This window comes from Nerophis ophidion, linkage group LG15, assembly GCF_033978795.1.
Source record: "Nerophis ophidion isolate RoL-2023_Sa linkage group LG15, RoL_Noph_v1.0, whole genome shotgun sequence".
Classification (NCBI taxonomy): Eukaryota; Metazoa; Chordata; class Actinopteri; order Syngnathiformes; family Syngnathidae; genus Nerophis; species Nerophis ophidion.
Window position 1 is genome coordinate 22,395,681 of NC_084625.1, and position 26,886 is coordinate 22,422,566.

General features: G+C 38.3%; 1 protein-coding gene across 4 annotated transcripts; it reads left to right on the forward strand.

Annotated features, from left to right (window-relative positions):
• The first annotated feature begins 595 nt into the window (after nucleotides 1-595).
• On the forward strand, nucleotides 596-26,569 carry sgk3 (serum/glucocorticoid regulated kinase family member 3). Of its 4 annotated transcripts, none has more exons than XM_061921829.1 (17): nucleotides 596-817; nucleotides 10,741-10,882; nucleotides 10,959-11,042; nucleotides 11,122-11,194; nucleotides 11,270-11,345; nucleotides 11,444-11,525; nucleotides 14,765-14,814; nucleotides 14,894-14,951; nucleotides 15,330-15,413; nucleotides 15,487-15,618; nucleotides 15,908-16,020; nucleotides 16,135-16,171; nucleotides 19,165-19,251; nucleotides 22,414-22,509; nucleotides 22,601-22,756; nucleotides 22,895-22,984; nucleotides 25,836-26,569. In XM_061921829.1, the coding sequence occupies exons 2-17, from the start codon at nucleotides 10,805-10,807 to the stop codon at nucleotides 26,004-26,006; spliced, it is 1,467 nt and encodes a 488-aa protein (XP_061777813.1). In that variant the 5' UTR covers nucleotides 596-817; nucleotides 10,741-10,804; the 3' UTR covers nucleotides 26,007-26,569. The 4 variants fall into 4 exon arrangements, with proteins under 4 accessions (XP_061777813.1, XP_061777812.1, XP_061777815.1 ...); XM_061921828.1 differs by having other exon boundaries at nucleotides 597-817; nucleotides 10,744-10,882; XM_061921831.1 differs by lacking the exon at nucleotides 596-817 and adding an exon at nucleotides 2,678-2,960.
• Nucleotides 26,570-26,886: the final 317 nt, after the last annotated feature.

Below are 26,886 nucleotides of genomic sequence, written 5' to 3' on the forward strand. Positions count from 1 at the left end.
ATATATATATATATATATATATATATATATATATATATATATTCATATGTGTGTGTGTGTGTTGTGTGTGTGTGTGTGTACACATATATTTGCATTCACACTGTGCATAATGTCTCATTTTTATTTGTTTCACGATATACTGCAGGCAAACAAAAACCACACTTAAGACGCCCCAGGACTTGATTGTCTAGATATAGAAACGGTATAGTACGAACTTTCGCAAACGTTTTTTTAAAAAAAAAACACTAATGTTTAGCAATTGTGTGCACGATATACAACGTTTAGAGTTGTCGTTTTTCATTTTGTCCTGTAGGTGGCCCTATTAACACATGTTTGCACCGTGTGTTGCCTTTTTATGAATCATAAAGTAAAGTCTGACAGCAAACCGGAAGTTAAACGAAATGAAATTACGGTCAAATTAAAACACATGAATATATTGGTGCCATTTAACATCATATGTATAAAAATTAAAGCAAGATGTGGCAATAATGTGATTCATGAAACTGTTTATTGCTATCTGCTCGCTCACGTAAGTCTTTTCTGAGTTGTATTTTGAAAAGACATATCGGAAAATGCAATGCGCACTCATGTTAGCTTTATAAGCCTGTTGCGTTTAGGTCCCGTGACAAATTTCATCGGAACTTTTTACACTAAGGTTGTTTCCTGCTTCTCTTTGTTGGGCGTACAGGTAGCACAACATCCACAACGTACATTCATTTTTTACGGGGTTTTTATCCCAGTCAAATGTTGGCTTAACTGACGGTTGGAGTGTCGCATTTCTTCATTGGAAAGAGCACAGCATGGAAACAACGGAAAGGTACGAGTTCTACTGGTTTGCCTTGAACATTACCTTGTGTTGTTAGCATAGCATAGGCTAGCTGGGTGGACTATTATCCTATTATCCAAAACAATATTACAAGTTTTACCTTCTGTATTTTATGTTATATTTATGTTTATCACGTCACTGCTGTTACGTAACAAAGTCATCGCTCTGAAGCTCGTTTGCATCTAATCATGTTCAACAAAAATCAAACATTATGTTTTATAACATAGAATTTAATGTGTTTATATTGGTGTGTGTGTGTGTGTGTGCGTGTGCGTGTGCGTGTGTGCTCCTGCCTCTTCTGTTTCATAGTTTCATTCATCAGCACATAATTGGACAATGTAAAAAAAAAAAAAAAAAAGTAATCTCCCTCCCTTATTGGATCACCACTTACAATGTTTTTTTTAGGTCTCACATTACACATGGCAACCCATGAAGTTGTGCAGTCAGCCATAAAACGGATGACAATGTACTACATTCCCCTGCAATTCTCTATTTTTTTATCACAATTGAACAATTACACTAATTAATCTAGCCCTTTGTAATCACAAGTGTCTCGAAGGGCTTTACAGACCACATGGACATCCCTTGATCTGAACACACCGAGCAAGGAAAAACTCCAAAAGCCTGTGCTGGGAAATAGAAAAAAACGTAGGAAGGGACCGCAAATGTGGGTAGGAGAAAAGGAGGCTCATGACGGTTTTTCGTCTTTTACGAACTAGTGCAAAGGAAATGGATCTGTATAGCCCTTACCTATGGGCTGATACTGAGGGTGACTGTGTTGACCAGATCGACGGGTGTAAATGATAATGTTCAGTACTGTAGTTTGTGTTTGGATATGACAATCCGTTTATTTTTAAGCTATCTAACTAAATCAAATGAATGCTATATAACAAAAAGTATGCTGACCTTGGCTGGCATATTGATACAGCATTGTCGTAAAAACTCAGGTCAGTCACGTCACGGCACGGCACAACACTTTCGATGACACGTTCCTAAACACGTTTCTTGACACGTTCGATAACACGGTCGAAAACTGTTTGTCCTCCAATCGCCCTTCCCGTGCTCACACCTGGACCCAATTTAAGGAGGTTAACATGGTAACCACACCATAGCAACCGTCCCATCCCTGTCAACACTTCCTGATTTTTAACAGGAAGTGGTTGGAGCAATTTGCCGAGAAGGAAATTCAACATGATCCGAGGCAAGCATCAATTAGAGAAAATAAAATAAAAACAATATATATAAATAAGACATTTGGCTCCAACAGGATCTTTTTCGTCTTTTACGAACTAGTGCAAAGGAAATGTACAGATCCAGACTTGTTAAATTATTCACTACAGGTGGTGGGATTGCTCAGACTTGCCCTACAGGAAAAGACTGTTTTCTTAAAGAAGAAGGAAAAGCTCCACTTTTGCAGACGCTGGACTTTTTTCTTGAGCTGTCTGGACAGTCACGTTAGGTCAGGAATTAGTCCAGATGCACCATATGGGGTTGACTCAGTTGATGTGGCACACTTCCTCACTTATAATTCAATTTCCTCTTGTTGGAGCTACACTGAAACCTTTCGGGTCCAAATCGGACTGTCCCAAGACGTTTGGTTTGATTTTAAAAAGGACGTTTTTTTTCATAGAACACAATGGAAGTCCAATTCATCTGTCCTGATGCCGTAATAAAACGGACTCTATGACTTTATTTAATCCTGATTGCAATTTCCCGCTTTGACTTCTTCAAAGTGCTCATGACGTGAAGAAAAAAGTATGCTCAACATCCTCATAGGAAATCCACAGACACGGCTGTGTTGTGAGCTAAGCAGGAAGCATTCTATTTTGGATTCCCTGTAGTAGGCCCACATATTTATGCCTGTCAGCGCATGTTAGTTCATGCCGGACGTTAAAATACAGCGGCATGCTTTATTACCCCTTTTTATTCAATCCATTATGCATCGCCTGTTGGAAGGCGTGGTAATTTTCCGAATTCCCTACATAGGAGTAGCTGTGTCAGCTGAAATTATACGTATACTGGAGGTTATCTCCCCATCTCTCCTCCCGAGTTTAGCAGAAACTCTCCCTGGAATGTTAAAAAGCAGTTCAATGAGGCGTTGGAAATCAAGCACAGATGTGAGGCAACTCCGCATGTAAGTACAATACCTCTTCAAACCGTGAGTCTCTCTTCTCATTTGGAGGCACAATTGTAAACAGGAAGTAGAAGTGGAATACAACAAACAGCCAAGTGTAGTTAACAGGGCCCTGTTATGCAGAACCAACTTTACTTACCTGTTGGTACCTGTTTTGGATATTATAAATCCAAGTCAGAGTCCATGGTTCTCGCCCGGAAAAGGGTGGAGTGCCATATCCGGGTTGGGGGGAGACCCTGCCCCAAGTAGAGGAGTTCAAGTACCTCGGAGTCCAAGTACCTCAGAGTCTTGTTCACAAGTAAGGGAAGAGTGGATCGTGAGATCGACAGGCGGATCGGTGCTGCGGCTTCAGTAATGTGGGCGCTGTATCGATCCATTGTGGTGAAGGAGGAGCTGAACCGGAAGGCAAAGCTCTCAATTTACCGGTTGATCTACGTTCCCATCCTCACCTATGGTCATGAGCTTTGGGTTATGACCGAAAGGACAAGATGACGGGCACAAGCGGCCGAAATGAGTTTTGTCCGCCGGGTGGCGGGGCTCTCCCTTAGAGATAGGGTGAAAAGCTCTGCCATCTGGGGGCAGGTCAAAGTAAAGCCACTGCTCCTCCACATCGAAAGGAGCCAGATGAGGTGGTTCGGGCATCTGGTCAGGATGCCACCCGAGCGCCTCCCTAGGGAGATGTTTAGGGCACGTCCGACCGGCCAAGGGGGAAGACCCAGGACACGTTGGGAAGACTATGTCCTGGCCTGGGAACGCCTCGGGATCCCCCGGGAAGAGATGGATGAAGAGGCTGGGGAGAGGGAAGTCTGGGCTTCCCTGCTTAGTAAGCTGCTGCCCCCACGTCCCGAACTTGTCGGATAAGCGGAAGAAGATGGATGGAATCCCAAAAACCCTGGAGGAAGTGCGGAAATATTTATCAAAAAATCGTTTGAAATTTGCAAAACCTGTGACGTTTTTTGCATCATTGATTTCACAAGATTATATATGGTAGAAAATGTACTTAAAGTGCTTTGCGCGAGTCAACAAGTTCTTTTTTTTCTTTTTTTTTTGCTATCCTCTTGTTGTGGGGCATACTTGCTCTTACATTCACATGCATCCTCCGCTGTTGTCCGTTTCTAATTGCTGGGTTGCACATGACGCCACGTCTGCTTTGCTTCATTGTGGTGTAATTGGCATGGTGGTCAACAAGCTTGAGCTTTAAGTTAAATCAAGTGACAGACGCGTTAGTAAATGAAGAGTTTAAACTGAAAATGCTGCTTTGCTTTGCTTTTCCAAGCGTTCAAATTGAGGGATGGGAAATATATTTTTAATAGAGTCCCAACACAAATTACAAAAGTGTCTCGAAGGAAACCGCTCTCAAAAATAATCACTTTCATTATCCTGTGGAGTACAGTCAGACCATGCTTGTGTCTGCAGCGAAGACTTAGTCAAAGGTTTGTTTGAACATTTGAATTGTTTGAGAAACTTTCTGTGATGCTATTATGTTTTTACTCTATTATATAGTTACTGTTTGACAGCAGATCTATGCGTAAAGAAGGGACAAGAGATTGCATCGGTATGTTTGTATACTTTTGAGTTATGGCATAGTTTCTATGCCTAAATATAACTCCAAAGACCTGTTTGTGGACAAACTAATGTTCTAGTAATAAAAATTGTAACTGTTGGTCAAATCCGCCGTCTTTTCGTTGTCAATTTTCACAACAGAAACTAAAATCTTACTTATGGTTGTGCGCACATATATATTTATGTATGTATGTACAGGTATGTATGTATGTTTGTGTGTATGTAGGTATGTATGGATGTACGTATGTACGTGTATATATATGTATGTATGTATGTATGTATGTATGTGTGTATGTGTGTATGTGTGTATGTGTGTATGTGTGTATGTATGTATGTATGTTTATGTGAATATATGTACATATGTGTGTGTGATTATTTTTCCATGACGAGGGATGATTGTTTGCATTTGGTCATATACGTAAGAGGCACTTAAAGAAGACTGCCCACAAAACGGCGCATCCTGAATAGACGGTCAGAAAATGGTTTGAAGATGGTCTGTTAAATGTAATCTATGGGAAATTTTAACCAAAGAACCACCATTACATGTTACGCAGACAACAAGGAATAGTTTAAAATGTAGGGGGAAGGGGAAATAATAATGCGGCCCTCTAAAGGGGATGTTTTGAATAAAATGCTAAATGAAGACACTTGAATCGTTGACATGGTGTTATGGGTAAAACCTAATTGGAACTGGTTCAAGACCTGGACACGCCAAATTAAATGAGACAAACAATATTAATTGAGGATTACAGGGGTGCCCTGTATTTACTTTTAACATGATTGAAGGTAAGGACATTTTGTTCAAGACAAGACTGAGGGCAGTATAACAACTAAGCATTGCAGCAAAGTGGAGACTCTGGAGTATAAGACTGCAGGAATTAGATTATTTTTGTCCACTGCTTGCCACTTGTCCGCAAATGAGTGATCATTATTTTCTCTTATTTGTCTGAATCAGTGAATCAGAAATTATTTTCTGTTATTAAACCTCGGTTGTCGTCTAGTGTGTTAAAAATAAAATCTAAGATTTTTTTCACAAAAACCTTTGATTTATGATGTTTTTCCAATGTTTCCCCTACTTTTTAAAGGAGCTAATGAATATAAGTGACAGTGTTATTTCAAAACACGTCTCGCTTTTATTTGATAAAATATTTGTGTACTGCATACTCTGCCTCTTACTTACTCTTGGTAAAATTCTAATAAAGTTAGTTCTTTTGAGAAAATACATTAATTGGATTTTGTATAAAATAATTAAAAAAAAAAACTAAATAAATGAAACAGGTTAAATCAAGCTATTGAAGCTAATTCTTGGATATTTACTGTGTTGAGTTTGCTCATATATCCATTGTCCTAATGAAAGAGTTGTTCCATAAAGGGTGTCCTTTGAGAGGCAAAACTTCTGTATTGAATACAAATGTTTTGCCTGTAGACAAAAATGTAGCATATCATTGCATGCAAATAAATAAAAATGTTGGAGATTAATTAAGTCCATCCATCCATTTTCTACTGCGTGGGTTCACTCCGTGTACTCCGGCTTCCTCCCACCTCCAAAGACATGCACCTGGGGATAGATTGATTGGCAACACTAAATTGGGCCTAGTGTGTGAATGTGAGTGTGAATGTTGTCTGTCTATCTGTTTTGGCCCTGTGATGAGGTGGCGACTTGTCCAGGGTGTACCCCGCCTACCGCCCGAATGCAGCTGAAATAAGCTCCAGCGACCCCAAACTTTAATTTCCTTTCTTTAATAAAATACTTTGATAATTAAACATTTAATATTGACTCTGAGAGTAAGTGAATAAGTGCAAACTTTTTCACTGTTTGGACCCTACATCTTTAGCAACGTACAGAGTGACCAATATCCTCTGTGCGTTTTTCTTATCATACACGGTACCTTGCGTAAATGATTCCACCACAGTACGCTGCTTTTTAGCCGGAGATTCTTTGTTTATGTTCTCGTTTACCTTGTAAAGAGTTACATTTTCCCCACTCGTCCGGATGCTTTTGTTTCAGTAGCTGGAATAAGTTTGTTGTGCTGCTTTCATTTGTATACACGCCTGTTGTCGCAAAACCAAACCACTGACAGCACTTTTTTCTTTTAAGAACAAACGGCTCTCTCTTGTTTGTGTAGCATTAGCCATGTTGTGCAAAGTGTGTGAATCTCCTTAAAGAAATAAGGGGGAGGAAGAAATCTTCGGAAACTCTTAAAGTAAAAAAGAATAAAAGAAATACATCAATGTTTTTTGTTCTTTAAATTGTCTGCAACAAAAAAGATGTCGATAAAATTGATGTATCTCTGAGGCCTACCCTCCTGTAGGACAGGAAATTGTTCCACGACCCCCCTAAATTGAATCCCTATTGAAATCTTGATAATGTTTATTTATCTGTTCATGTGTGCTCACGTAGGCTCCAGCACCCCCCGCAACCCTGAAAGGGACAAGTGGTAGGAAATGGATGGATGGGGTGTTCCCGTCAGCGATCCTGTTCTGTCTCCCTGTAATGTTTGTCTGATCTTGAATGGGATTGTGCTGAAATTTTTTATTTTCCTGAAGGAATAAATAAAGTACTATCTAATCTATTCTAATTCCTTTGTACTTACTTAGTACTTCCACTAGGTAGAACAGAGAGCCTGTTGATTAGATTAAAAGCACTGCTGCCATATAGCCGCAAGGCAGTCTTGTGTATCGTTCTAACAATAATACTAGAGTGTAGACCAGACCTGGGCAAATTAAGGCCCGGGGGCCACGTGCGGCCCGTTACGATTTTCAAGCTGGCCCGTCGGACGTTACCAAATATTTTTTTTTTAGATCTTTAAGATCGAAACTGTAGCTGCCATTATGATGTGCAGTGATGGTTGGAATCTGCGCTTTTGCATGATATACTAGTTACTATAGTAATCTAATTAGTTACTATGGTAATCTAAGTCACAGCAGCTCAGACCAAGCAGTATGGGTGGGGAGCGTTTCTACAGAGTGTTTCTAGAGCGACCAGCCTGAAATGCGTGTGTCAGTGACAGATGCTGGAGGAGATTTTTTACAACAAAGTTCTAAAACTTAGTGATATATCATATCGTAGGTGAGGTTTTTTTTTTTCCCCCCTTCTAGTTCATAATTTGCTGTGTTTGTTGCATTTTTGTTGTGTTTCACTTGATTGTAAAATATGTGGATGGAGAGGGGGTGTGACATTCATATGTTGTTAATATTCAGCGTTTCATCTCTCTTAGCTAATATTGTAAATCCCACATTCTTTATTGTCATGCACATCCTGGATGTACATGTAAATTCCATTCCGTATTTTAAGGCGGTCTGTCATAACATTTTTGGCATTCAGACATAATTGTGAGGTTTTGTATTAGTTTTCCTAAAAATAGGTGTACCGGCCCCCAGACACATTTTTTTCTCTAAATTTGGCCCCCGAAGTCAAAATAATTTCCCAGGAATGGTGTAGACACAAATAATGAAAGTTTATCCCACTGCTTGCGAACCATTATTTAAGAAACTCTGGTCTAAAGCAGGGGTATTCAACATTTTTTAGGCCAAGGACCCCTAAATTGATGGTGAAATGAAGCGGGTACCACCTACTTATACATCCTGCTTAAAATTTTGATTGTGTTTTAAATTCAACTGGTCCTAAGTACCCTGTTACAATGCAACAGTAAGATTTTCAAATAATACAGTATAACGCCGCTATTAGCTAGCTGAAAACTAGGGTAGTAATTGAAAGCCCCACAACCGCTAGCTGGCAACTGCCGCGCTAATCGCTAATTGACAACTAGCGCCCTAATTGTTAGCTGGAAACTGTTGCCCTAATCGTTAGCTGACAATGAGCGCCCTAATCGTTAGTTGGAAACTGTTGCACTAATCGTTAGTTGACAACGAGCGCCCTTATCGTTAGCTGACAACTGGTGTCTTAATTGCTCGCTGTCAACTTTTGTGTTAATCACTAGTTCACAATTTCGCCCCCTAATTGCTTGCTGGCAGCTTGGGCCGCTTATCGGTAGCTGGATATAATACAGCACTACTCGCTAGCCATCTTGTATGGTAGCATAATAATGGGTAATAATGTAATTATGCATGTTATTGTTTTAAACCTATATGATACAGTGAGGAGAGTGCCATGCCATAATTATTTCTAAACTACACTAAAGAGTATTAGGGCAATGTCAATGTGTATTTGAAGACATTTGTGGAAAAGTTGTGGGGGGAATATTCTTAAAAAACTTTATAATCAAACAAAAATGTCACAGAACCCCTGCTGTACCAACTGTTGAAGACCTCTTGTCTAAAGAATTTAAAGAAAAAGTTTTGGTACAGCAAAATAAACTAAATCAAAGACACCCGTTTACATGCCATCGTAAGCAACACTTGATTGGTTCAGTTAACTTTCCCTGTGGATCCAAGACGGCCAGTTCTAGTCTTTTACGAAACTGGTTTGATTCTGCCATTTTTGCACCCCTGCAATCGTGCTGCAAACAGTTGAATGTATCAGTCGTGGTTGACGTGTGCTAACAAACAAAAACATGAGGGATGGAGACTTGAAGGCTGCAAGAAAATGGAACACTGCAGCAAAGTAGAGACTGTGGAATATATAATTGCATCTTTCAGAGCTCAAGTGTTGCAAAAAACTAGAATATGATTAAAAGGATGTACTAATGTAAAAACCCAGGGCTTTTTTGTACGCATGACGTGGGAGTTGACAATGAATTGTCTTTTGGGAGATTCATTTTTGGTATGTGAAACCGTTTTGAAGTCACGCCAAAACATGGGAATTGCTTACTAGCATCAGTGAAGCTTCCTAGGTCCACCTCAATGCACGTTTGATGCATCCTAAACAGGCCCGAGCTCTTCCTCGACGTGAGCAGAATGAAACATCCTGTCAGGATGTGGTCTGTGCAGGATCAATGGAGGATTTTCTCTCCGTGTGCAGTGAAAGTAACAAGGACTGAGGCCAGGGAGACAAAGAAAAACTGCTAAACAAACCAGGCTGACCTCACTGACTGCACACAATGGACACACTCAGATCTGCACACAAAAAGCTTTGTTGAGGAGACGTGACATAACACACGCTCAAATGCTGCTTTAATTCCACAGCCCATTCAAATTTACAGACTTTGGATCCTTTGAAAATTGATGGCTTCAGCTCTGAAGACTCCTGCGACGTTATTTAAAAAAAACAAAACAAAAAAAAACCCTCTGACCTGGAACCAGCAGGAATGTTGTAAATGTAATGCACGTGAAAGACTAATGTGTAGTGTGCCTGGGTTTAAAAGTGAGGCATGTGGGCTTTGACTCTAGTGTGTGTGTGAGTGTGTGTGTGTGTGTGTGTGTGTGTGTGTGTGTGTGTGTGTGTGTGTGTGTGTGTGTGTGTGTGTGTGTGTGTGTGTGTGTGTGTGCGCGCGTTGCTTACTTTTGCTTAGCCATCACCTTTTAACTTATTTTTAAAAAATTGTGTCGAGAGATGGAATATTTTTTACATTTTCGTTCATTTCCCGGGGAATAATCCTATATTTTTAACGATCAAAAACGTTTGGAAATGGGTATTGTTCACATTGCAGCACCTGGAAATCAATACCAGTACTCAACGGTACCTTTTTTCTGTAATTCTGTGTGTTCATTAGAGTTGGGGGAAATTATACATTTTTAGATGCATCGCAATTCAGAAATGGATGATGATAAAAGCGATTAATAAATGTCGATAATCGATTTATTTATTGTAAATGAAGTAATGCAGACAGTTCTAAAATTTGGCTCACTGTAGCGAGCCAAATTTTATATCCGTACCCATCCCTATGTGCAGTGCAACCTCTTAAGCCAGACACACCGCAGGCTCTAGAACTCTAAATTTGGGGGGGAAATACCATCCTAAGTCTAAAGTCACACTAAACTTTGAACTTGAACTACCGAGAAATCAAGACATCATTCAGTCAACATCTAAGTATTTTACACTTACAGTATATAGCAGTTAGGAACCCATTTGGACCCTGGATTGGATTATTTTTAAACAGTATACACAGGATGTAGGTATCTGAGAAAGTTTGTTTAGCATTGTTTGGCCTCGAATTGCTGAGAGCTATTCTTTTCCAAATGTACATAAAAATGCTTCCCGCCAGGTAAACGCAACAACAGCAAATAGGAATGTGGTCCGGCATGTTTGCCAAACAAAAATCAGTTCCGCTTCCTGGATGATGTGTGACATGTCCTCCTCCTTTTGTCTGTGTGACAGCAGGATGAGGATGTCGCATCCTTAAAGAGGAACCATTAGTTTTGCGCCAAGCGTGTTTTGAAGGATGGAGGAGCAGAACAGTTTGCCGAACGTCAGCATACCTTGCCACAATGAGCAACGGGACAAGAAAAAGCGTTACACGGTACAGTAAATCCAGAGATGGTTTGATTGGTGCCGACTGATGTTATCACTAAAAAAATACTTTTTTCTTTCTTTAGGTTTATAAAGTCATCGTCAACGTGGGACAGCAGGAGTGGTTTGTGTTTAGACGCTACGCAGAGTTTGATAAACTTTACAACACAGTGAGTGACGGCCATCTTGACTTATAACCCCACTTTTTACATGTTGCTCAACATTGAAGACACTCCCACTTTCACACAGTTGAAGAAACAATTTCCTTCATTAAACTTGAAGATTCCTGCCAAGAGGATATTTGGGGATAACTTTGAACCCGGTGAGTGTTTGCCTGCATGGCTCATATGCGGCCACGCCCTGAAAATAAATATATGTATGTGTCTTTCTGAAATAGAGTTCATCAAGCAAAGAAGAGCGGGCCTGCATGAATTCATTAAAGGAATTGTCTCTCTTCCGCAGTTTTGCAACCAGTAAGTGCCCAATAAGCAATCAATTACTGTTAAGAAGTACACACAGACAACATATTCCCATTTTTAAAATTTTCACATTCCCTTTTTAACATTTGCAGCCCTGATGTGAGGAGTTTTCTCCTCATGGACAAAATGGAAAACTTGCAAAACTCGGACGCGTCTGAAGATGAAGATGACAAAGTAAGTCAATGGAAAAAGACCTGAGACAAGGTGTCTAAAGGTTTTTCACCAAGGATGTTTACCACATTTATACATTAAAGATGCTCATGAAACAGCAGTCTTCCCACATAGTCCACATACATTAGCTGCATCCCAAGCACTTAACACCAATCCAATTAATAATTAACTAGTTGTATTTTTAGAATACGTGTAGGGCCAATAAAAAATAAGTCGCGGCCTAAAATGGGGCCAGTGCCGTGTTTTGGTTACATCCTGATGTACACTTTTCGATGTATTCTTAAAGTGTTTTAGGAGTATCACTGGTGGTACCCGGGCCCCATCGAGTGGTATGCAGGAACACCAGGCATTGTGTTTTTAGAAATAAAATACCAGGTAATGGTAGAATTTATTTTTACATTTTTTTTTTTATTTGCTAATTGACTGCATTTTGTAAAATAAAAATTGGTTGTGTTGTGAATTGATAAAAAAAAATACCTGTCAACTGCATTCAGAAAAAAAAAGTAATACAATAAAAAAAAAAAATGTAATTGCAAAAAACATGCAATTTTAAATATCAACTTTTGCAAAGCTGTGTCATCCATCCATCCATTTTCTACCGCTTATCTCCGTTGGAGATCGCGGGGGGTGCCTACCTCAGCTACAATCGGGCAGCAAATTTAAATAAAATTAAAAATTTGAAAATTACACCCTCATTTTTTGTGATTACCTGCATTTAAAATTAATGAAATGTAGATGAAACTGTATCAAAAAATATTATCATTTTTTTTATTTATTTGCCATTTACCTACAATTAAAAAAAAAAAAAACATTAGAAATGTATACTTTATATGACAATTAACTGCATTTTATTCACTGTGAAATAAATATTACAAATGTTTACACCCTTTTGCGATTGCTTGCATTTTTTTAAATAAATTATAACTCACTGCTTCCACAGTTCTTAAAGATCTTGGATAAATTGTTTGCTGACAGGTTAAATACATTTATTATTGGTTACAATATTTTAAGCAATAGTCTGTGGGTTGCCTCTTAATTATGCAACTGCAACCACAATAATTGATATAGTAGAACACATTTCAACTGCAATAGATAAAATAAACCTTAGTAAGTGCTTTTGTAGATCTTCAAGCTTGACCCTGAAACATTATTGGACAAATTGTACAAATATGGAATAAGAGGAGTGGCTCATGAGTGGGACAAAAGTTACCTGAATGACAGAAAACAGTTTGTTGAAGTTACCAATAGGAATTCTGCCTGACATAATATTATTTGTGGAGTGCCACAATGATTGGTCCTCAGACCAATACTGTTTTCCATTTTTGTCAATGATATTACCATGGTTTCCAAACTGTTAAATTGTCATTTATTTGCGGACGACACAACCTTATTCTATTCAGGACAACATATTGAAGATGTGTCAGAGGTAGTTGACAACACATTTTATAACTAAAAGATGGTTTGATGTTAATAGATGGACCTTAAATAATGGTAACACTAAAATTATGATTTTTGTTGCAGTAAGTTCGGATGCCTCATTAAAGATCAAATGAGTTGAGTTTAAAACAACTATGGAAATCGAGTTTTTGGGTGTTATGATTGATGAACAACTGTCATGGAAATTACATATAAATGATAAACAGGTTAAAATATGTAAAACTATTTCTATTTTATTCAAAGTAAAGGACTTTCTAAATCCAAAAGCATTGTATATTGTGTATAATTCTCTGATTGTTTCTTATCTCACATACCGTGTGTGGGAGTGCCTGTAAAACATATTCTATCCAATCTTCCTTTTACAGAAGAGCGCTATAAGAACTCATTACTAGAAATGCATACAAGGAACCCACAAACCCAATATTTAAACAGTTAAACCTATTGACATTTAGGGGCAGCATGGCGTAGTGGCCGTGCCAGAAACCTGGGGGTTGCAGGTTCGTTTCCTGCCTATGAAAGATAGGTGGTGGTCGGAGGGGCCGTAGGCGCAAACTGGCAGCCAGTCTAGCTCAGGGCAGCTGAGGTTACGAAAGTAGCTTACCACCAGCAGGTGTGAATGATTGATGGGTTCTCACTTCTCTCTGAAGCGCTTTGAGTGTCTAGAAATGCGCTGTATAAATCTAATCCATTGTTATTATTATTCTAATTATTATTATTATTATTTCATGAATTGGTAAAGTATGTATCATGTACAAAGCACATACAAAAAATCTACCAAACAACATTCAACACATATTTTTTAAAAGAGAAAGTAATTATAGTTTAAAAGTAAGTTAGATCTTTACAAATTTAGATTTAGAAAAGCATCAATGGATAGCAGCATTTCAATCAAAGGTGTAAGTTTATGGAACAAACTGGACAGTGGAACAAAACAAAGTAAATCTCTTTCTTTATTTAAAAAAATCAAATCAAATCTCGATAATAAAATATAATTTGGAGTAAATTATTGCTTTCATATTTGTTTACTTTGTTGCATATTATATATAAATTATATCCATCCATCCATCCATCCATTGTCCCGTTTGGGGTCGCGGGCATGCTGGAGCCACACAGTAATAATATGATATATTATGAAATAGAAATATTGCTATAGTACGTTTTCTGAGTTGAACAACAAATATTGTAACTGTGTAAATAGGGGTCAGATATTTTAAGTGTATACTTCTTTCTGCCCCTTTTCATTTGTGATTTATTTTAATGTTACGTTGATTGTTTTTAACCTTGATTGAATGAAATAAGAACAGAAATAGAAAATGGAAATATTATAAATGTATTAAAAAAGGTTTTTAGTGAGTACTAGAAATGTATTGAATTATTTTTAGAAATTGTTAATTACCTGCAATTGGTTAAGTGAAATTAAATTATAAATGTATATCTCCTTTTTGAAATTAACTACATTGAAAGAAAATAAAATATAGACCTTTTTAGGCCAAATAATTGCATTTTCAACAGTCAAATAAAATTATAAGCTTTTTATACTTTTAGGCAAATCACTTTCAATTTTTATAATCAAATAATATACATTTATGTCAAAATAGTGACTATAAGCCACATGTTCAAATCTTACTGCTAAACCATGGTGGCAAGCCGAGATAGCAAAAACGGCAGTACTTGCTTAGCTATCTCTTTTTGAGGCTGTACTTTGTGCGCAAAGTCTGAGAGTAAAACTAAAATGGATTTCCAACCAAAGTTCAGCAATTTCATCCAGTAATCTCACTGGCTAATATTGTATTTTTTTTTTACAGAATAACTCCTCTTCGAGAAACATTAACCTGGGACCCTCCGGAAATCCGCAGTACGTTCCCCTCCATCAATAGCTGATGTTTTGCGCGAGCATCATGTGGAAAATAACCCGGTCTCAAATGTTTTTACAGCGCCAAGCCAACAGACTTTGACTTCTTAAAAGTCATAGGAAAAGGCAGTTTTGGGAAGGTATGTAAATATTATCCAATTGCAGGGAAGTACAGTTTGCATTAAAAAGTGGAAAAGAAAAAGTACATTACACAACACAGCAGCAACACAACAGATTTCTGTAGCTCTAAAGGATTGAACTGCTTCGCCAGGATTAATACCACTGATTAATTCATAAACAATACGCCTTGGGGTGCGTGCAACCAACATTTTACAGTCGTGGCTGATTAGTCTAAGAGTCTATAATTCGAGTATCTGCAATATCTAAACCAACAATAGTTTCATCAACTGGTCTAAAGTACATACATATGTATTAGTTATATGGACTAATAGCATACAGTCGCATTTAATTATAGTTGTGCGGGAGAAATAATATTTTGTGTCTTCCGTCCCATGCAGGTGTTCCTTGCCAAAAGGAAACTGGACGCTAAGTATTATGCAATAAAAGTGCTGCAGAAAAAAGTGATTCTCAACAGAAAAGAGGTAAGTCAGCCGTGGGGGGAGATTGTGTCCATTTGTTCAGCCCGCACGACAATGTGATCGTGTCGCCCAACAGCAAAAGCACATCATGGCCGAGCGCAACGTGCTGCTGAAGAACGTCAAACATCCCTTCCTGGTGGGACTACACTACTCCTTCCAGACCACAGACAAGTTGTATTTTGTCTTGGACTTTGTCAACGGAGGAGAAGTGAGTAGTTTCCAAGCTAGCCACATGTGAGTCATTGATTTAAAAAAAAAAAAAACAGCTGTCGTAAAAACTTGCTATTAGAGGAGAAGTACACTGGTTAATTGTGAAGGTTTCTTATCAGGAAGCACAGTAATTTAAAATTAAAGCTTAATGAGAAACTTCTTTATGGATAAGAGGCCATGTTAACAAAAGTAACAGTAGTCTAACACTTTTTTTTTATCCAACACAGGCTTTATCATAAATTTAGCCTTTGCATAGATAATATATCATTGTGCTTTTTTTTTTCCAGCTGTTTTTCCACCTACAAAAGGAGCGGACCTTTCTAGAACCCAGAGCTAAGTTCTACATCGCTGAAATGGCGAGTGCACTTGGATATCTGCACTCCCTCAACATTGTTTATAGGTGTGTAAGGATGATGGAAGCCCATTTATGACATCGCTGACATAGAACAATTCAAACTGACTGATCTGCTTTGCAGTGTGGCCACTAATTAAGACGTAAACTTGTTTCTTACAGAGACTTAAAGCCGGAAAATATCCTCCTTGATCATGAAGTAAGTGCCGTTTATTCATGCGCAAAAACTTTTTTTCCATTAACGGTTGCGTACAGAGGACTTGAAGGATGCTGGAGCTACCTTCATACATTTTGTACATCAAAGATGATAAAACCCAACCTAGTGTATATAGGGATGGGTACCTTTTTCCATTTGAATCAATTTCAAGTAAATTAAATCGATACCAGTACAAATTTTTAGTACTTTTGTGTGTTCATGTTGTAATAAATGTTAATTTATTAATTAGTAAATGTTTTAATGTAACATTAAAGGCCTACTGAAACCCACTACTACCCACCACGTAGTCTGACAGTTTATATATCAATGATGAAATATTAACATTGCAACACATGCCAATACGGCCTTTTTAGTTTACTAAATTGCAATTTTAAATTTCCCGGGAGTTTTTTCTTGAAAACGTCGCGTAATGATGACGCGTACCCTTGACGTCACAGGCTGTTAGGAATATGAGCGCTGCACACACTCACAGCTAAAGGTTGTCTGCTTTTAACCGCATAATTACACAGTATTTTGTACATCTGTGTTGCTGAATCCTTTGCAATTTGTTCAATTAATATTGGTGAAGTCAAAGTAGAAAGATGGAGTTGGGAAGCTTTAGCCTTTAGCCACACAAACACACAGTGATTCCTTGTTTAAAATTCACGGAGGTGAAACTTTACCATGGATCAGAGCGGACATGGATCCCAACCCAATGTCATCCAGCAGGTTTCAGTGAGAAAATTGTGGTAAAAAGTCGCTTCTTACCGGATATCAGCTGAGCTTGTGCCGCCCATACAGCTGCCGTCGACTTCCCTGAGACACTGCGCGAGTGCGCGTCAACACACCCGTGGACGTACCCCTCCGACTATCAGGTACTATTAAACTCACTAAAACACTAGCAACACAATAGAAAGATAAGGGATTTCCCAGAATTCTTTCCCAGAATTATCTCAATCCGTCTCAATGCAATCGCGTTTGTTTTTGTTTTTTTCTAGTCCGTCGCTATCAATATCCTCAAACACGAATCTTTCATCCTCGCTCAAATTAATGGGGAAATTGTCGTTTTCTCGGTCCGAATAGCTGTTTTTGTTGGAGGCTCCCATTAAAATCAATGTGAATATGTGAGGAGCCATCAACATGTGAAATCATTGTCTGCGACCTCCGGTAGAGGCAAGGCTTTTTTATTAGCGACCTAAAGTTGCAAACTTTATCGTGGATGTTCTCTACTAAATCCTTTCAGCAAAAATATGGCAATATCGCGAAATGATCAAGTATGACACATAGAATGGACCTGCTATCCCCATTTAAATAAGAAAATCTCATTTCAGTAGGCCTTTAAACACTGAACTGATAATAACTGTGCAATTCAGTTGTTGTATATTTTTTTTATTACACTTCTAAATCTCATTTGCAAGTATACATTCATTTCAAGAAGTGGTCTATTCGCCTTTTGTTGAGTCCAACAAGTTTATGCTGTCAATATGTAATTATTACTCACCAGCTGTTTGATTGTAACGCACATCTTAGATTACCAAATTTGGAGGTGTTGATATCACCGTTTAAAATCACTAATGCTAACCACTCGCAATTCAAGCCTGTGAAATGTCTGCGAAAACACGTAAATCTGTGTTTTTAAACATTAATTTTTTGGTCAAAATATCACTTTTTTTTTCTAATGAAATGTACAAAAATAAGATTTAAACAAAATGTCTTAAACGCTCTTCTCAGCCACAGGTACTCGCTGTTCCTCTTGCCTTAACACCGCACTGATAATTAGCATCATCTAGCTAGCTAGCTTGTTGTCGCCTGAGTTCGCTTTCTGAGCCACATCGATGACAACTTTCTACTTTGCTGATAATCATATTTGGATGATTACACTGTTGGTTCCAAACCAATTGTAGTATTTATTAGTAGCCAGCGAGAAGGTATATTTTTGACGTGACGGAGTATATCACCCGAGGGGGGGTGGGTACAGGATGGAGTTGCCAAATGGAAATGTTTTCTGAGTTTTTTGCCTGCATGTTGTAGAATTTTACTTTTCATTTTCAATTATAAAACGATTTTGGTGGTACATTACATGGGACATGTAAGTGTCAAAAAGACAGCCAAAAAAGGTTTGTTAGATGAGAATAAATCTAAAGGTACAATATGGGGTAGAAATGCACCCAATTGTAGGATAGGTAGTCTTGATTTTCAAAATGTTATTTCGTGGTTTGCGTGGGAGCAGTTAATACTAATAAATTGTTTCTTTTTTTTTTTCCCGGCAGTTGTATTAATCTTTGCTGAAAGGGTGCTCACATGCCTGAGCATGTAAATGGCATTTTAAATGTAAATTAGTATCGAGCTAGCACATTTTTGAAAAATTGAGCTTTATTTTTGAGCGCTTGCTATCTGGAACACTTACTCTGTTGGCATAGAAAATTGTAACTTTATTTAGCGACAGTCGGCTACGAATACACTTGTTGTCTGCCAAGCATTTAAGCTGTGCAACAAAGGTTTTGAAATATGGAACCATTTGATTTGACATCAATCGGTGCTCAGAGTTATTGATGGAATTTAGTCGCTACCTATAAAAGCACATCAATGTCTAATTTTATGCTAAGCTACGTGAGCAAAACAGCTAATTAGTTTCATCTCTAATAATAAATATATCATTAGTAATGTGTTATTTTTACTTATATAGGTGTACAGGCTGCACTTTAGACACCCCTGCAGTAGACAACAATGAGCTCCTCTTGTTATTGTTAATTTAGAAGATCCACTAGTAGCAGAACACAACACAGTTATTTCCTGCTGCCGAGAATGCATGTGTGATTGGATTACCTCGTCCTAATGATTTCAACGGAGAGAGTGCACGAACGATGAATGGGACTGACTGCCACCCAGCATTCCCGGGGGCCCGACAATAGCCTCACTCAGTCCCTCTGCAAATAATGAAGTGCTTGTGTGGCACATGTCAGCTAAAACCTGCACCGTGTCCTCTCTTTTCAAAGGGTCACATCGTTTTGACCGACTTCGGCTTGTGCAAGGAAGGTATTTCCCAGACGGACACGACCAGTACATTTTGTGGCACACCAGAGGTACGTCTTCAGGGTTACAGTGGAACCTTTAAACCTATTGGCACTAATGTTGTCCCGATACCAATATTTAAGTACCGGTCCCAAAATTATTTCGATACTTTTCTAAATAAAGGGCACCACAGAAATTTGCATAATTGGCTTTACTTTAACTAAAATTCTTACGGTTCATTGAACATGTTTCTTATTGGAAGTTTGTCCTTAAATAAAATAGTGAACATACAAGACAACTTGTCTTTTATTAGTAAGTAAGCAAACAAAGGTTCCTAATTTAGCTGCTGACATATGCAGTAACATAAGTCATTTTCCATGTCAAAAGTATTAAGGACAAGTGGTAGAAAATGAATTATTAATCTACTTGTTCATTTACTGTTAATATCTTCTTACTTTCTCTTTTAACATGTTCTAGCTACACTTATGTTAATATGTAATTATCACTTATTCTTCTGTTTTTGGATACCTTACATTAGTTTTGAAAGATACCACAAATTTGGGTATCAATTCGATACCAAGTCGTTATGGCCATATTCAAAGTCCTCATATGTCCAGGGATATATTTCCTAAGTTTATAAACATAATTTACATGTTTTTTAAACAAAAAAGGATGTTGTGATGCCAAATACCGGGGGACTGGTACTTTTCAGAGGTGGTATCATACCAAATATGATTCATTAGTATCGTGGTACTATACTAATACCGGTATACCATACAACCACCCTAATAGGCACACATTTTCAGAAAGTCCCACTTGAGCAATCCAAAACAGTGGTTTTCAAACTATTTTCACCAAGTACCACTTCAGAAAAAAATTGGCTCTCCAAATACCAACATTAATACAGTAGCGTAGTATTCATTAAAAACAAGGCAGGTGTTTGTTTAACAAGTATAGTTGATATTTTTGGCCAATGTAACATTACACACAGTTTGAACAGTAACACTGTGTTTGTATATAGGAAAATAAAACACTGTACTTTAATCAAGTGATTCCTTGGCATACCACTAGATGGAGCCTGTGTACTACTAGTGGTACGTGTAACAGTTTGACAATCACTGATCTAAAAGAAGGAGCAACTCCAACAACTTTGACTCACTCCAGGGTCATTATTACATTTTAGTATTAGCGATTTTCACTTCTTTTTACGCTTGCAGGACTAAAAAATTTTTAATTCTTACTTCAAGGCAGGGGATTCCAAACTTTTCTAGCGATAGCCACATTCAGAAAAATTGAAGGATGATAGCGGGACCACTTTGATACATCCATCCATCCATTTTCTACCGCTTGTACCATTTGGGGTGGCGGGGGGTCGCTGGAGCCTATCTCAGCTGCATTCGGGCGGTAGGCGGTGTACACCCTGGACAAGTCTCCACCTCATCACAGGGCCAACACAGATAGATACACAACATTCACACCCACATTCACACACTAGGGCCAATTTAGTGTTGCCAATCAACCAGGTTGATTGAATCCCCAGGTGCATGTCTTTGGAAGTGGGAGGAAGCCGGAGTACCCGGAGGGAACCCACGCAGTCACCGGGAGAAGATGCAAACTCCACACAGAAAGATCCTAAGTGAATTATTTTGTAATATAGATGATAAAACCAATACTATGTTGTTTGCTACATGCTAAGATATCAAAACAAAACATCTCAGCTTTTTGTTAGTCAGGTGACAAAGCAAATAAGGTGTCACATTTCATAATATATTTTATGTATTTATTAATTCTACTTTTAAAATATGCCAAAAAGAAAATGGCCCCATGGGTTGCACTTTGAATACCCCTGCTTAAGATAGTCTACAGAGTAGGGGATGGGCGATACTTATCATAATTGCACAAGACCGCACGCACAAGAATCACCTTACTTACCACTGTAATTACCGGAGACAATACTCTTCATTCTATGATTGTAAATAATGTAAAAACAAGAGTATAAAGAAGTCTTTCTGTTCCACTACCTTTGTTCATACTACTGTCACTACTCAACTGCCAAAGAACTGTAGACACCTTAATATTTTTTGCTTCCTATACTGTACATACTTTATATACTGTTATACTATTCGATCTTGCACTGGTAATGTATTTGACTACTGTACTTCTACTTGTACTGATACTTCTACCAAAACTACTGTGACTTATTGTGCAACTTAATTGTCTTGTAATTATTGTACATAAGAGCTATTCAATTGTTTATTTTTTTTTGTATTTAGTGTATTAATTCTGCAACTAGTGTTTGGATCCCACTGTACGCAATATCTGAAGAGTATGGAAAAAAGCCTTTCACTGCGGTGTAGTCTGCATGTGACAAATAAACTTGAACCTTGAACTTTGATACTGCCTAAAAGCGATATGTATATCACAATATGTTATTTGGAATAAAAAAATAATATAACAATTTCAAAATGGGTTAAAAGGCTGTTAAAATGTTTAAAAATGCTGCTACTTATATTTTTTAGGATAATTGAATGCAATGAAATAACATTTTTGATCACAGTTATAATCAAACAAAAACACAGGACAGTGGTGTAAAAAAATTAAATATTTCAACTATTTTTGCTCTTAAAGCCCTCCGGTGTCCAGGTCTTCTTTCCTGGTTTGTAAACAATAAAAACAACAGAAAGTTATTTTGTGATAATAAGAAATATTGTTCTAATCACTGTAGTATTGACCATATATTGATACCCTACCTGGTATTGTCAACGCCCACCTTTTGTTTACATGCAAGCGCTCTAGCTTAGCAGTTATCATATCTTAATGTACCATATTTAGTTATTCTTCGTAATCCAGTTATAGTATTTGTAAGAAACATACTTTGTCGCCATAGAGGCCAGGATTGGTGATTTAGAAGTGTATTTGCACTGTGAAGGCACATTAGCTGCTATTTCGCCAGGAAGGACACTACATTGCATTGAAGACGCAGTCATTTGCTTTTCGCTGTCAAATTTGTGGGACACAGCAATAAATATGTCATCAGTATCACGATAAAACCATAGTACTAAAAATGCTATTGTCAGCTATATATTTATAATTTATATAATGTAAACCCTACTACACAACCTCAGTTTTAACCCTGGAACTATACATTGCCTTTTAGATGTTTCACAGTTTTTTTCACTGCTTCTATTCACCTGGTACACATTTTTAAGTTACACTTTGTTTCTGCCCGCTAGTACTTAGCTCCAGAGGTGCTCCGGAAGCAGCCGTACGATAACACTGTGGACTGGTGGTGTCTGGGTTCTGTGCTCTATGAGATGCTTTTTGGTTTGGTAAGAGTTATTTGCTTTTTTTTTTTTTTTACGATTCCTGTCACCCTGAAGAAGTGGTAAGTTTGTAACGCAGGCGCTTCCCTTCCCTCAGCCGCCGTTTTACAGCAGGGACACGCACGAGATGTACGACAACATTCTTCACAAGCCACTGGTGATACGAGCCGGCGCGTCCAACACGGCCTGGTCTCTCCTGCAAGGCCTGCTGGAGAAAGAAGGAGCACTCAGGCTGGGAGCCAGGGATGACTTTGTGAGTCCAAAGGCAAAATGTTGTACGCTGCAGCACCCTCTATTGGCCACAGCGTCCTCTTTTGTAGCAGAATCTTTGACTATGATAGGCAATAGCCATGTTTTGAATGGTATGTGTGTTGATATTTGTTGTTTTCAGAATGAGATCAAAACACATCACTTCTTCTCCTCCATCAACTGGAATGATCTTGAACAGAAGAAGATTGCACCTCCATTTACACCCAATGTGGTAAATATTTTCAGATTCAAACTAGTGAAATAGGTATATGACTGTTAACTATTTAACTGCGTGTTTATTTTAAGGCAGGGATGTCAAACACACGACTCTGGTTTGAATAAGCTGCATTTTGAAATGAAATCAAAGAAATTAGTTCATGCCGGGCTGAGGTACACAGCAAAGAGTCATACCAAAGACTATAAAAATGGGACCCATTACCTCTCTGCTTGGCACTCAGCATCAAGGGTTGGAATTGGGGGTTAAATCACCAAAAATGATTCCCGGGCGCGGCTACAGCTGCTGCGCACTGCTCCCCTCACCTCCCATGGGGTGATCAAGGGTGATAGGTCAAATGCAGAGAATAATTTCGCCACAGCTAGTGTGTGTGTGTGACAATCATTGGTACTTTAACTTTAAAGCTGAGCTGTGGCTCCTCCTCCTCGACACAACGTAAAACCTGCTGTTTTATGTCTTCTGCTTCGAAAACATCGTAATTTGACATCCTCAATTCCACAAAATGTGTTTGTCAAAAAAGCAAAAAACAGAGTGCAGAGAAAAATTATCATCACAAGGCAGAAATTGTCTGCCACTCAAGATCTTACACCTGAAATTGATGCACTTGTTAAAGATCTTAAAGATGCCAGGTTTCAAGAGTAAAAAAAAAAAAGGTAACCTCACTTAAAATAATGCATGAGATACTGCACCTTAATATATCCATCCATCCATTTTCTACTGCTTGTCCCCATAGTTCTATGAAAAACATTTTTTTCTTTAAAATTTTTAACTAGGTTTAAGTGTTTGGTCAAGGGGATCATTTGTAATATGCAGAGGTGGGTAGTAACGCGCTACATTTACTCTGTTACGTTTACTTGAGTAACTTTTGGGATAAATTCTACTTTTATGAGTAGTTTTTATGCAACATACTTTTACTTTTACTTGAGTATATTTATAGAGAAGAAACGCTACTTTTACTCCGTTCCATTTATCTACATTCAGCTCGCTACTCGCTACTTTTTTTTATCGATCTGTTAATGTTTGTTTTGGTAATGACAGAGCTTCAAAGTAGGATACGCATGCCTGCGTTTCACCAATCACATGCAGTCACTGGTTACGTTGGACCAATCAAACACAGCCAGGCGGTCACATGACCCGACTTAAACAAGTTGAAAAACTTATTGGGGTGTTACCATTTAGTGGTCAATTGTACGGAATATGTATGTACTGGGCTTCACGGTGGCAGAGGGGTTAGTGCGTCTGCCTCACAATACGAAGGTCCTGCAGTCCTGGGTTCAAATCCAGGCTCGGGATCTTTCTGTGTGGAGTTTGCATGCTCTCCCCGTGAATGCGTGGGTTCCCTACGGGTACTCCGGCTTCCTCCCACCTCCAAAGACATGCACCTGGGGATAAGTTGATTGGCAACACTAAATTGGCCTTAGTGTGTGAGTGTGAATGTTGTCTGTCTATATGTGTTGGCCCTGCGATAAGGTGGCGACTTGTCCAGGGTGTACCCCGCCTTCCGCCCGACCGTAGCTGATAGGCGCCAGCGCCCCCCGCGACCTCAAAAGGGAATAAGCGGTAGAAAATGGATGGATGTATGTATGTACTGTGCAATCTACTAATAAAAGTTTCAATCAATCAATCAAAAGTGTAAAGGAAAAAAGACATTTTTTATTTCAACCGTACTTCCCGTCAAAAGCCTAAAGACTGATCGCACAGTTCCTGCCTTCACAATAAAAGTGCCGCTCCATCGCGCCTGCACTAACAAAATAAGAGTCTCCGAAAGCCAGAGCAAACAAACTAGCAAGCTACGGAGTTTGCCGCCAATGTATTTCTTGTAAAGTGTATAAAAACGAATATGGAAGCTGGACAGATAAGATGCCAAAAACCAACGACTTTCATGTGGTATTAGACAGAAAAGAGGAACTTTTTTTCTCCTCCATTTGAAAACGTGGCCGTCTGATTCCAATCAATGCAAGTCATCAGAATCAGGTAATACACCAACTTATATTCTTGTCTTCATGAAATATAGGAATCTATGTGTTAAACATGCATGTATATTCATTAAGACACCTTTAACATGTCAACAAAAACGGCAAAATAAATATAAATTCTTTACTGTATATATAAATGTATGTATGTATGTATACATACATACAATATATATATATATATATATATATATGTATGTATGTATGTATACATACATACAATATATATATATATATATTGGCAATATATATGATATGTGTGTGTATAAATATGTGTATGTATGTATATGTATATATGAGGTATTCCTGGCTCTGAATTTGCTCGTTGCTATTTTTATGTTTTTGTGCATTATTTGTTGCCGTAATCAGGTTATTAATCAGTTACTCAGTACTTGAGTAGTTTTTTCACAACGTACTTTTTACTTTTAATCAAGTAAATATTTAGGTGACTACTCCTTACTTTTACTTGAGTAATAAATCTCTAAAGTAACAGTACTTTTACTTGAGCACAATTTCTGGCTTCTCTACCCACCTCTGGTAATATTTACATTTTCCGAATGTGCTTGTTCTATTTTGGGCCGAAGTAAAACAAACAAAACAATCTGAAGTTGTTGTAGTTGTCCATCCATCCTTTTTTTACCGCTTATTCCCTTTGGGGTCGCTGGTGCCTATCTCAGCTACAATCGGGCGGAAGCCGGGGTACACCCTGGACAAGTTGCCCCTCATCACAGTGTTGTAGTTGTAAGTTATTATGTCATGATTTTACCAGTCCAGCCCACTTGGGAAAATATTTTCCTCCATGCGGCCCCTGAGCTAAAACTAGTTTGACACCCCTGTTTTAAGGCAGTGTTAACCTCTTATTTTTTCCCCCTCAGAGCTCTTACTCTGATATCTCAAACTTTGACTCGGAGTTCACAGAGGAGATGGTCCCTAACTCTGTGTGTTGGACCCAAGAACATTCCATCATCAACGCCAGTGTGATGGAGGCCGACGACGCCTTTGTGGGCTTCTCTTACGCCCCGCCTTCTGATGACTCTTTCCTATAATAAATTCCCGACAAGGCCTCCAATCGCCTTTGCCGAACATCCATCATGACATGACCTAAAGGGAAGAAAACAACATTACGCCAAAGCAGCTCAGATGAAACCGCACTTACAATAGATTTTTATTGGGAACAAAGATGTTTTTTACTAATTTGTATTTATATAAATATATATATATATGAGAGATGATATATTAAGAAATAAGAATAGATATTACAGATAAATATCATTCCTAAAATGTGCCTTCCAAAAATATACATACATACATTACCAGGTCACTGGGCATTAAAGGACACAATTGGACTGCAAAATGTGTGTCCCTGTGACATATAATTCATGTTATAGCCGTGTAATTTCTATGAAACCTTCATATCCCTGACAAAGGAGACTGGATTATTTGAGAGTGCACCGAATATATCATTTCTGTGTATAGGTCACATATTTTGTTTTTTTTGTTTTTTAGTTTTGTGCCTCAGTACATTTTTTGTTGGCTGTCAGAAATTTGACATCACCCTGGAAATCAAGTAGGTTTATGCACCTGCTCAGAAATAAAGACATGAATCGTATTTTATGAATTTTGAATGTTTTACGTAAACCACAATGTAGCACTGTTGCCAACTGGGCGACTTCTTGCCAAGTCGAGTGACTTTTTCTAAAACAACTAGCGACAAATCTGGTGACTTGTGGATGTTTCGGAGACAGGTAATGACTTTAACGAACGGCCGGTGCTGCCGTGAATCCCTCCTCACAGGTGGTCAAGTTGACATGCAGCAGTTCCAGCTGCAGTGCGGGCAGAGAGAAGATCCCAACCCACTTTGTACAAAGCTGCCGCAGAGTTAGTAAGACATCACTGTCACTCTAAAAATGAAATAACCCTATGTTA

Coding starts and splice junctions, on each gene's coding strand:
- sgk3 (XM_061921829.1), top strand. CDS start 10,805: ATGGAGGAGCAGAACAGTTTGCCGAACGTCAGCATACCTTGCCACAAT. Junction 15,414..15,486: donor TGATTCTCAACAGAAAAGAG/GTAAGTCAGCCG, acceptor GTCGCCCAACAG/CAAAAGCACATCATGGCCGA. Junction 15,619..15,907: donor ACTTTGTCAACGGAGGAGAA/GTGAGTAGTTTC, acceptor TTTTTTTTCCAG/CTGTTTTTCCACCTACAAAA.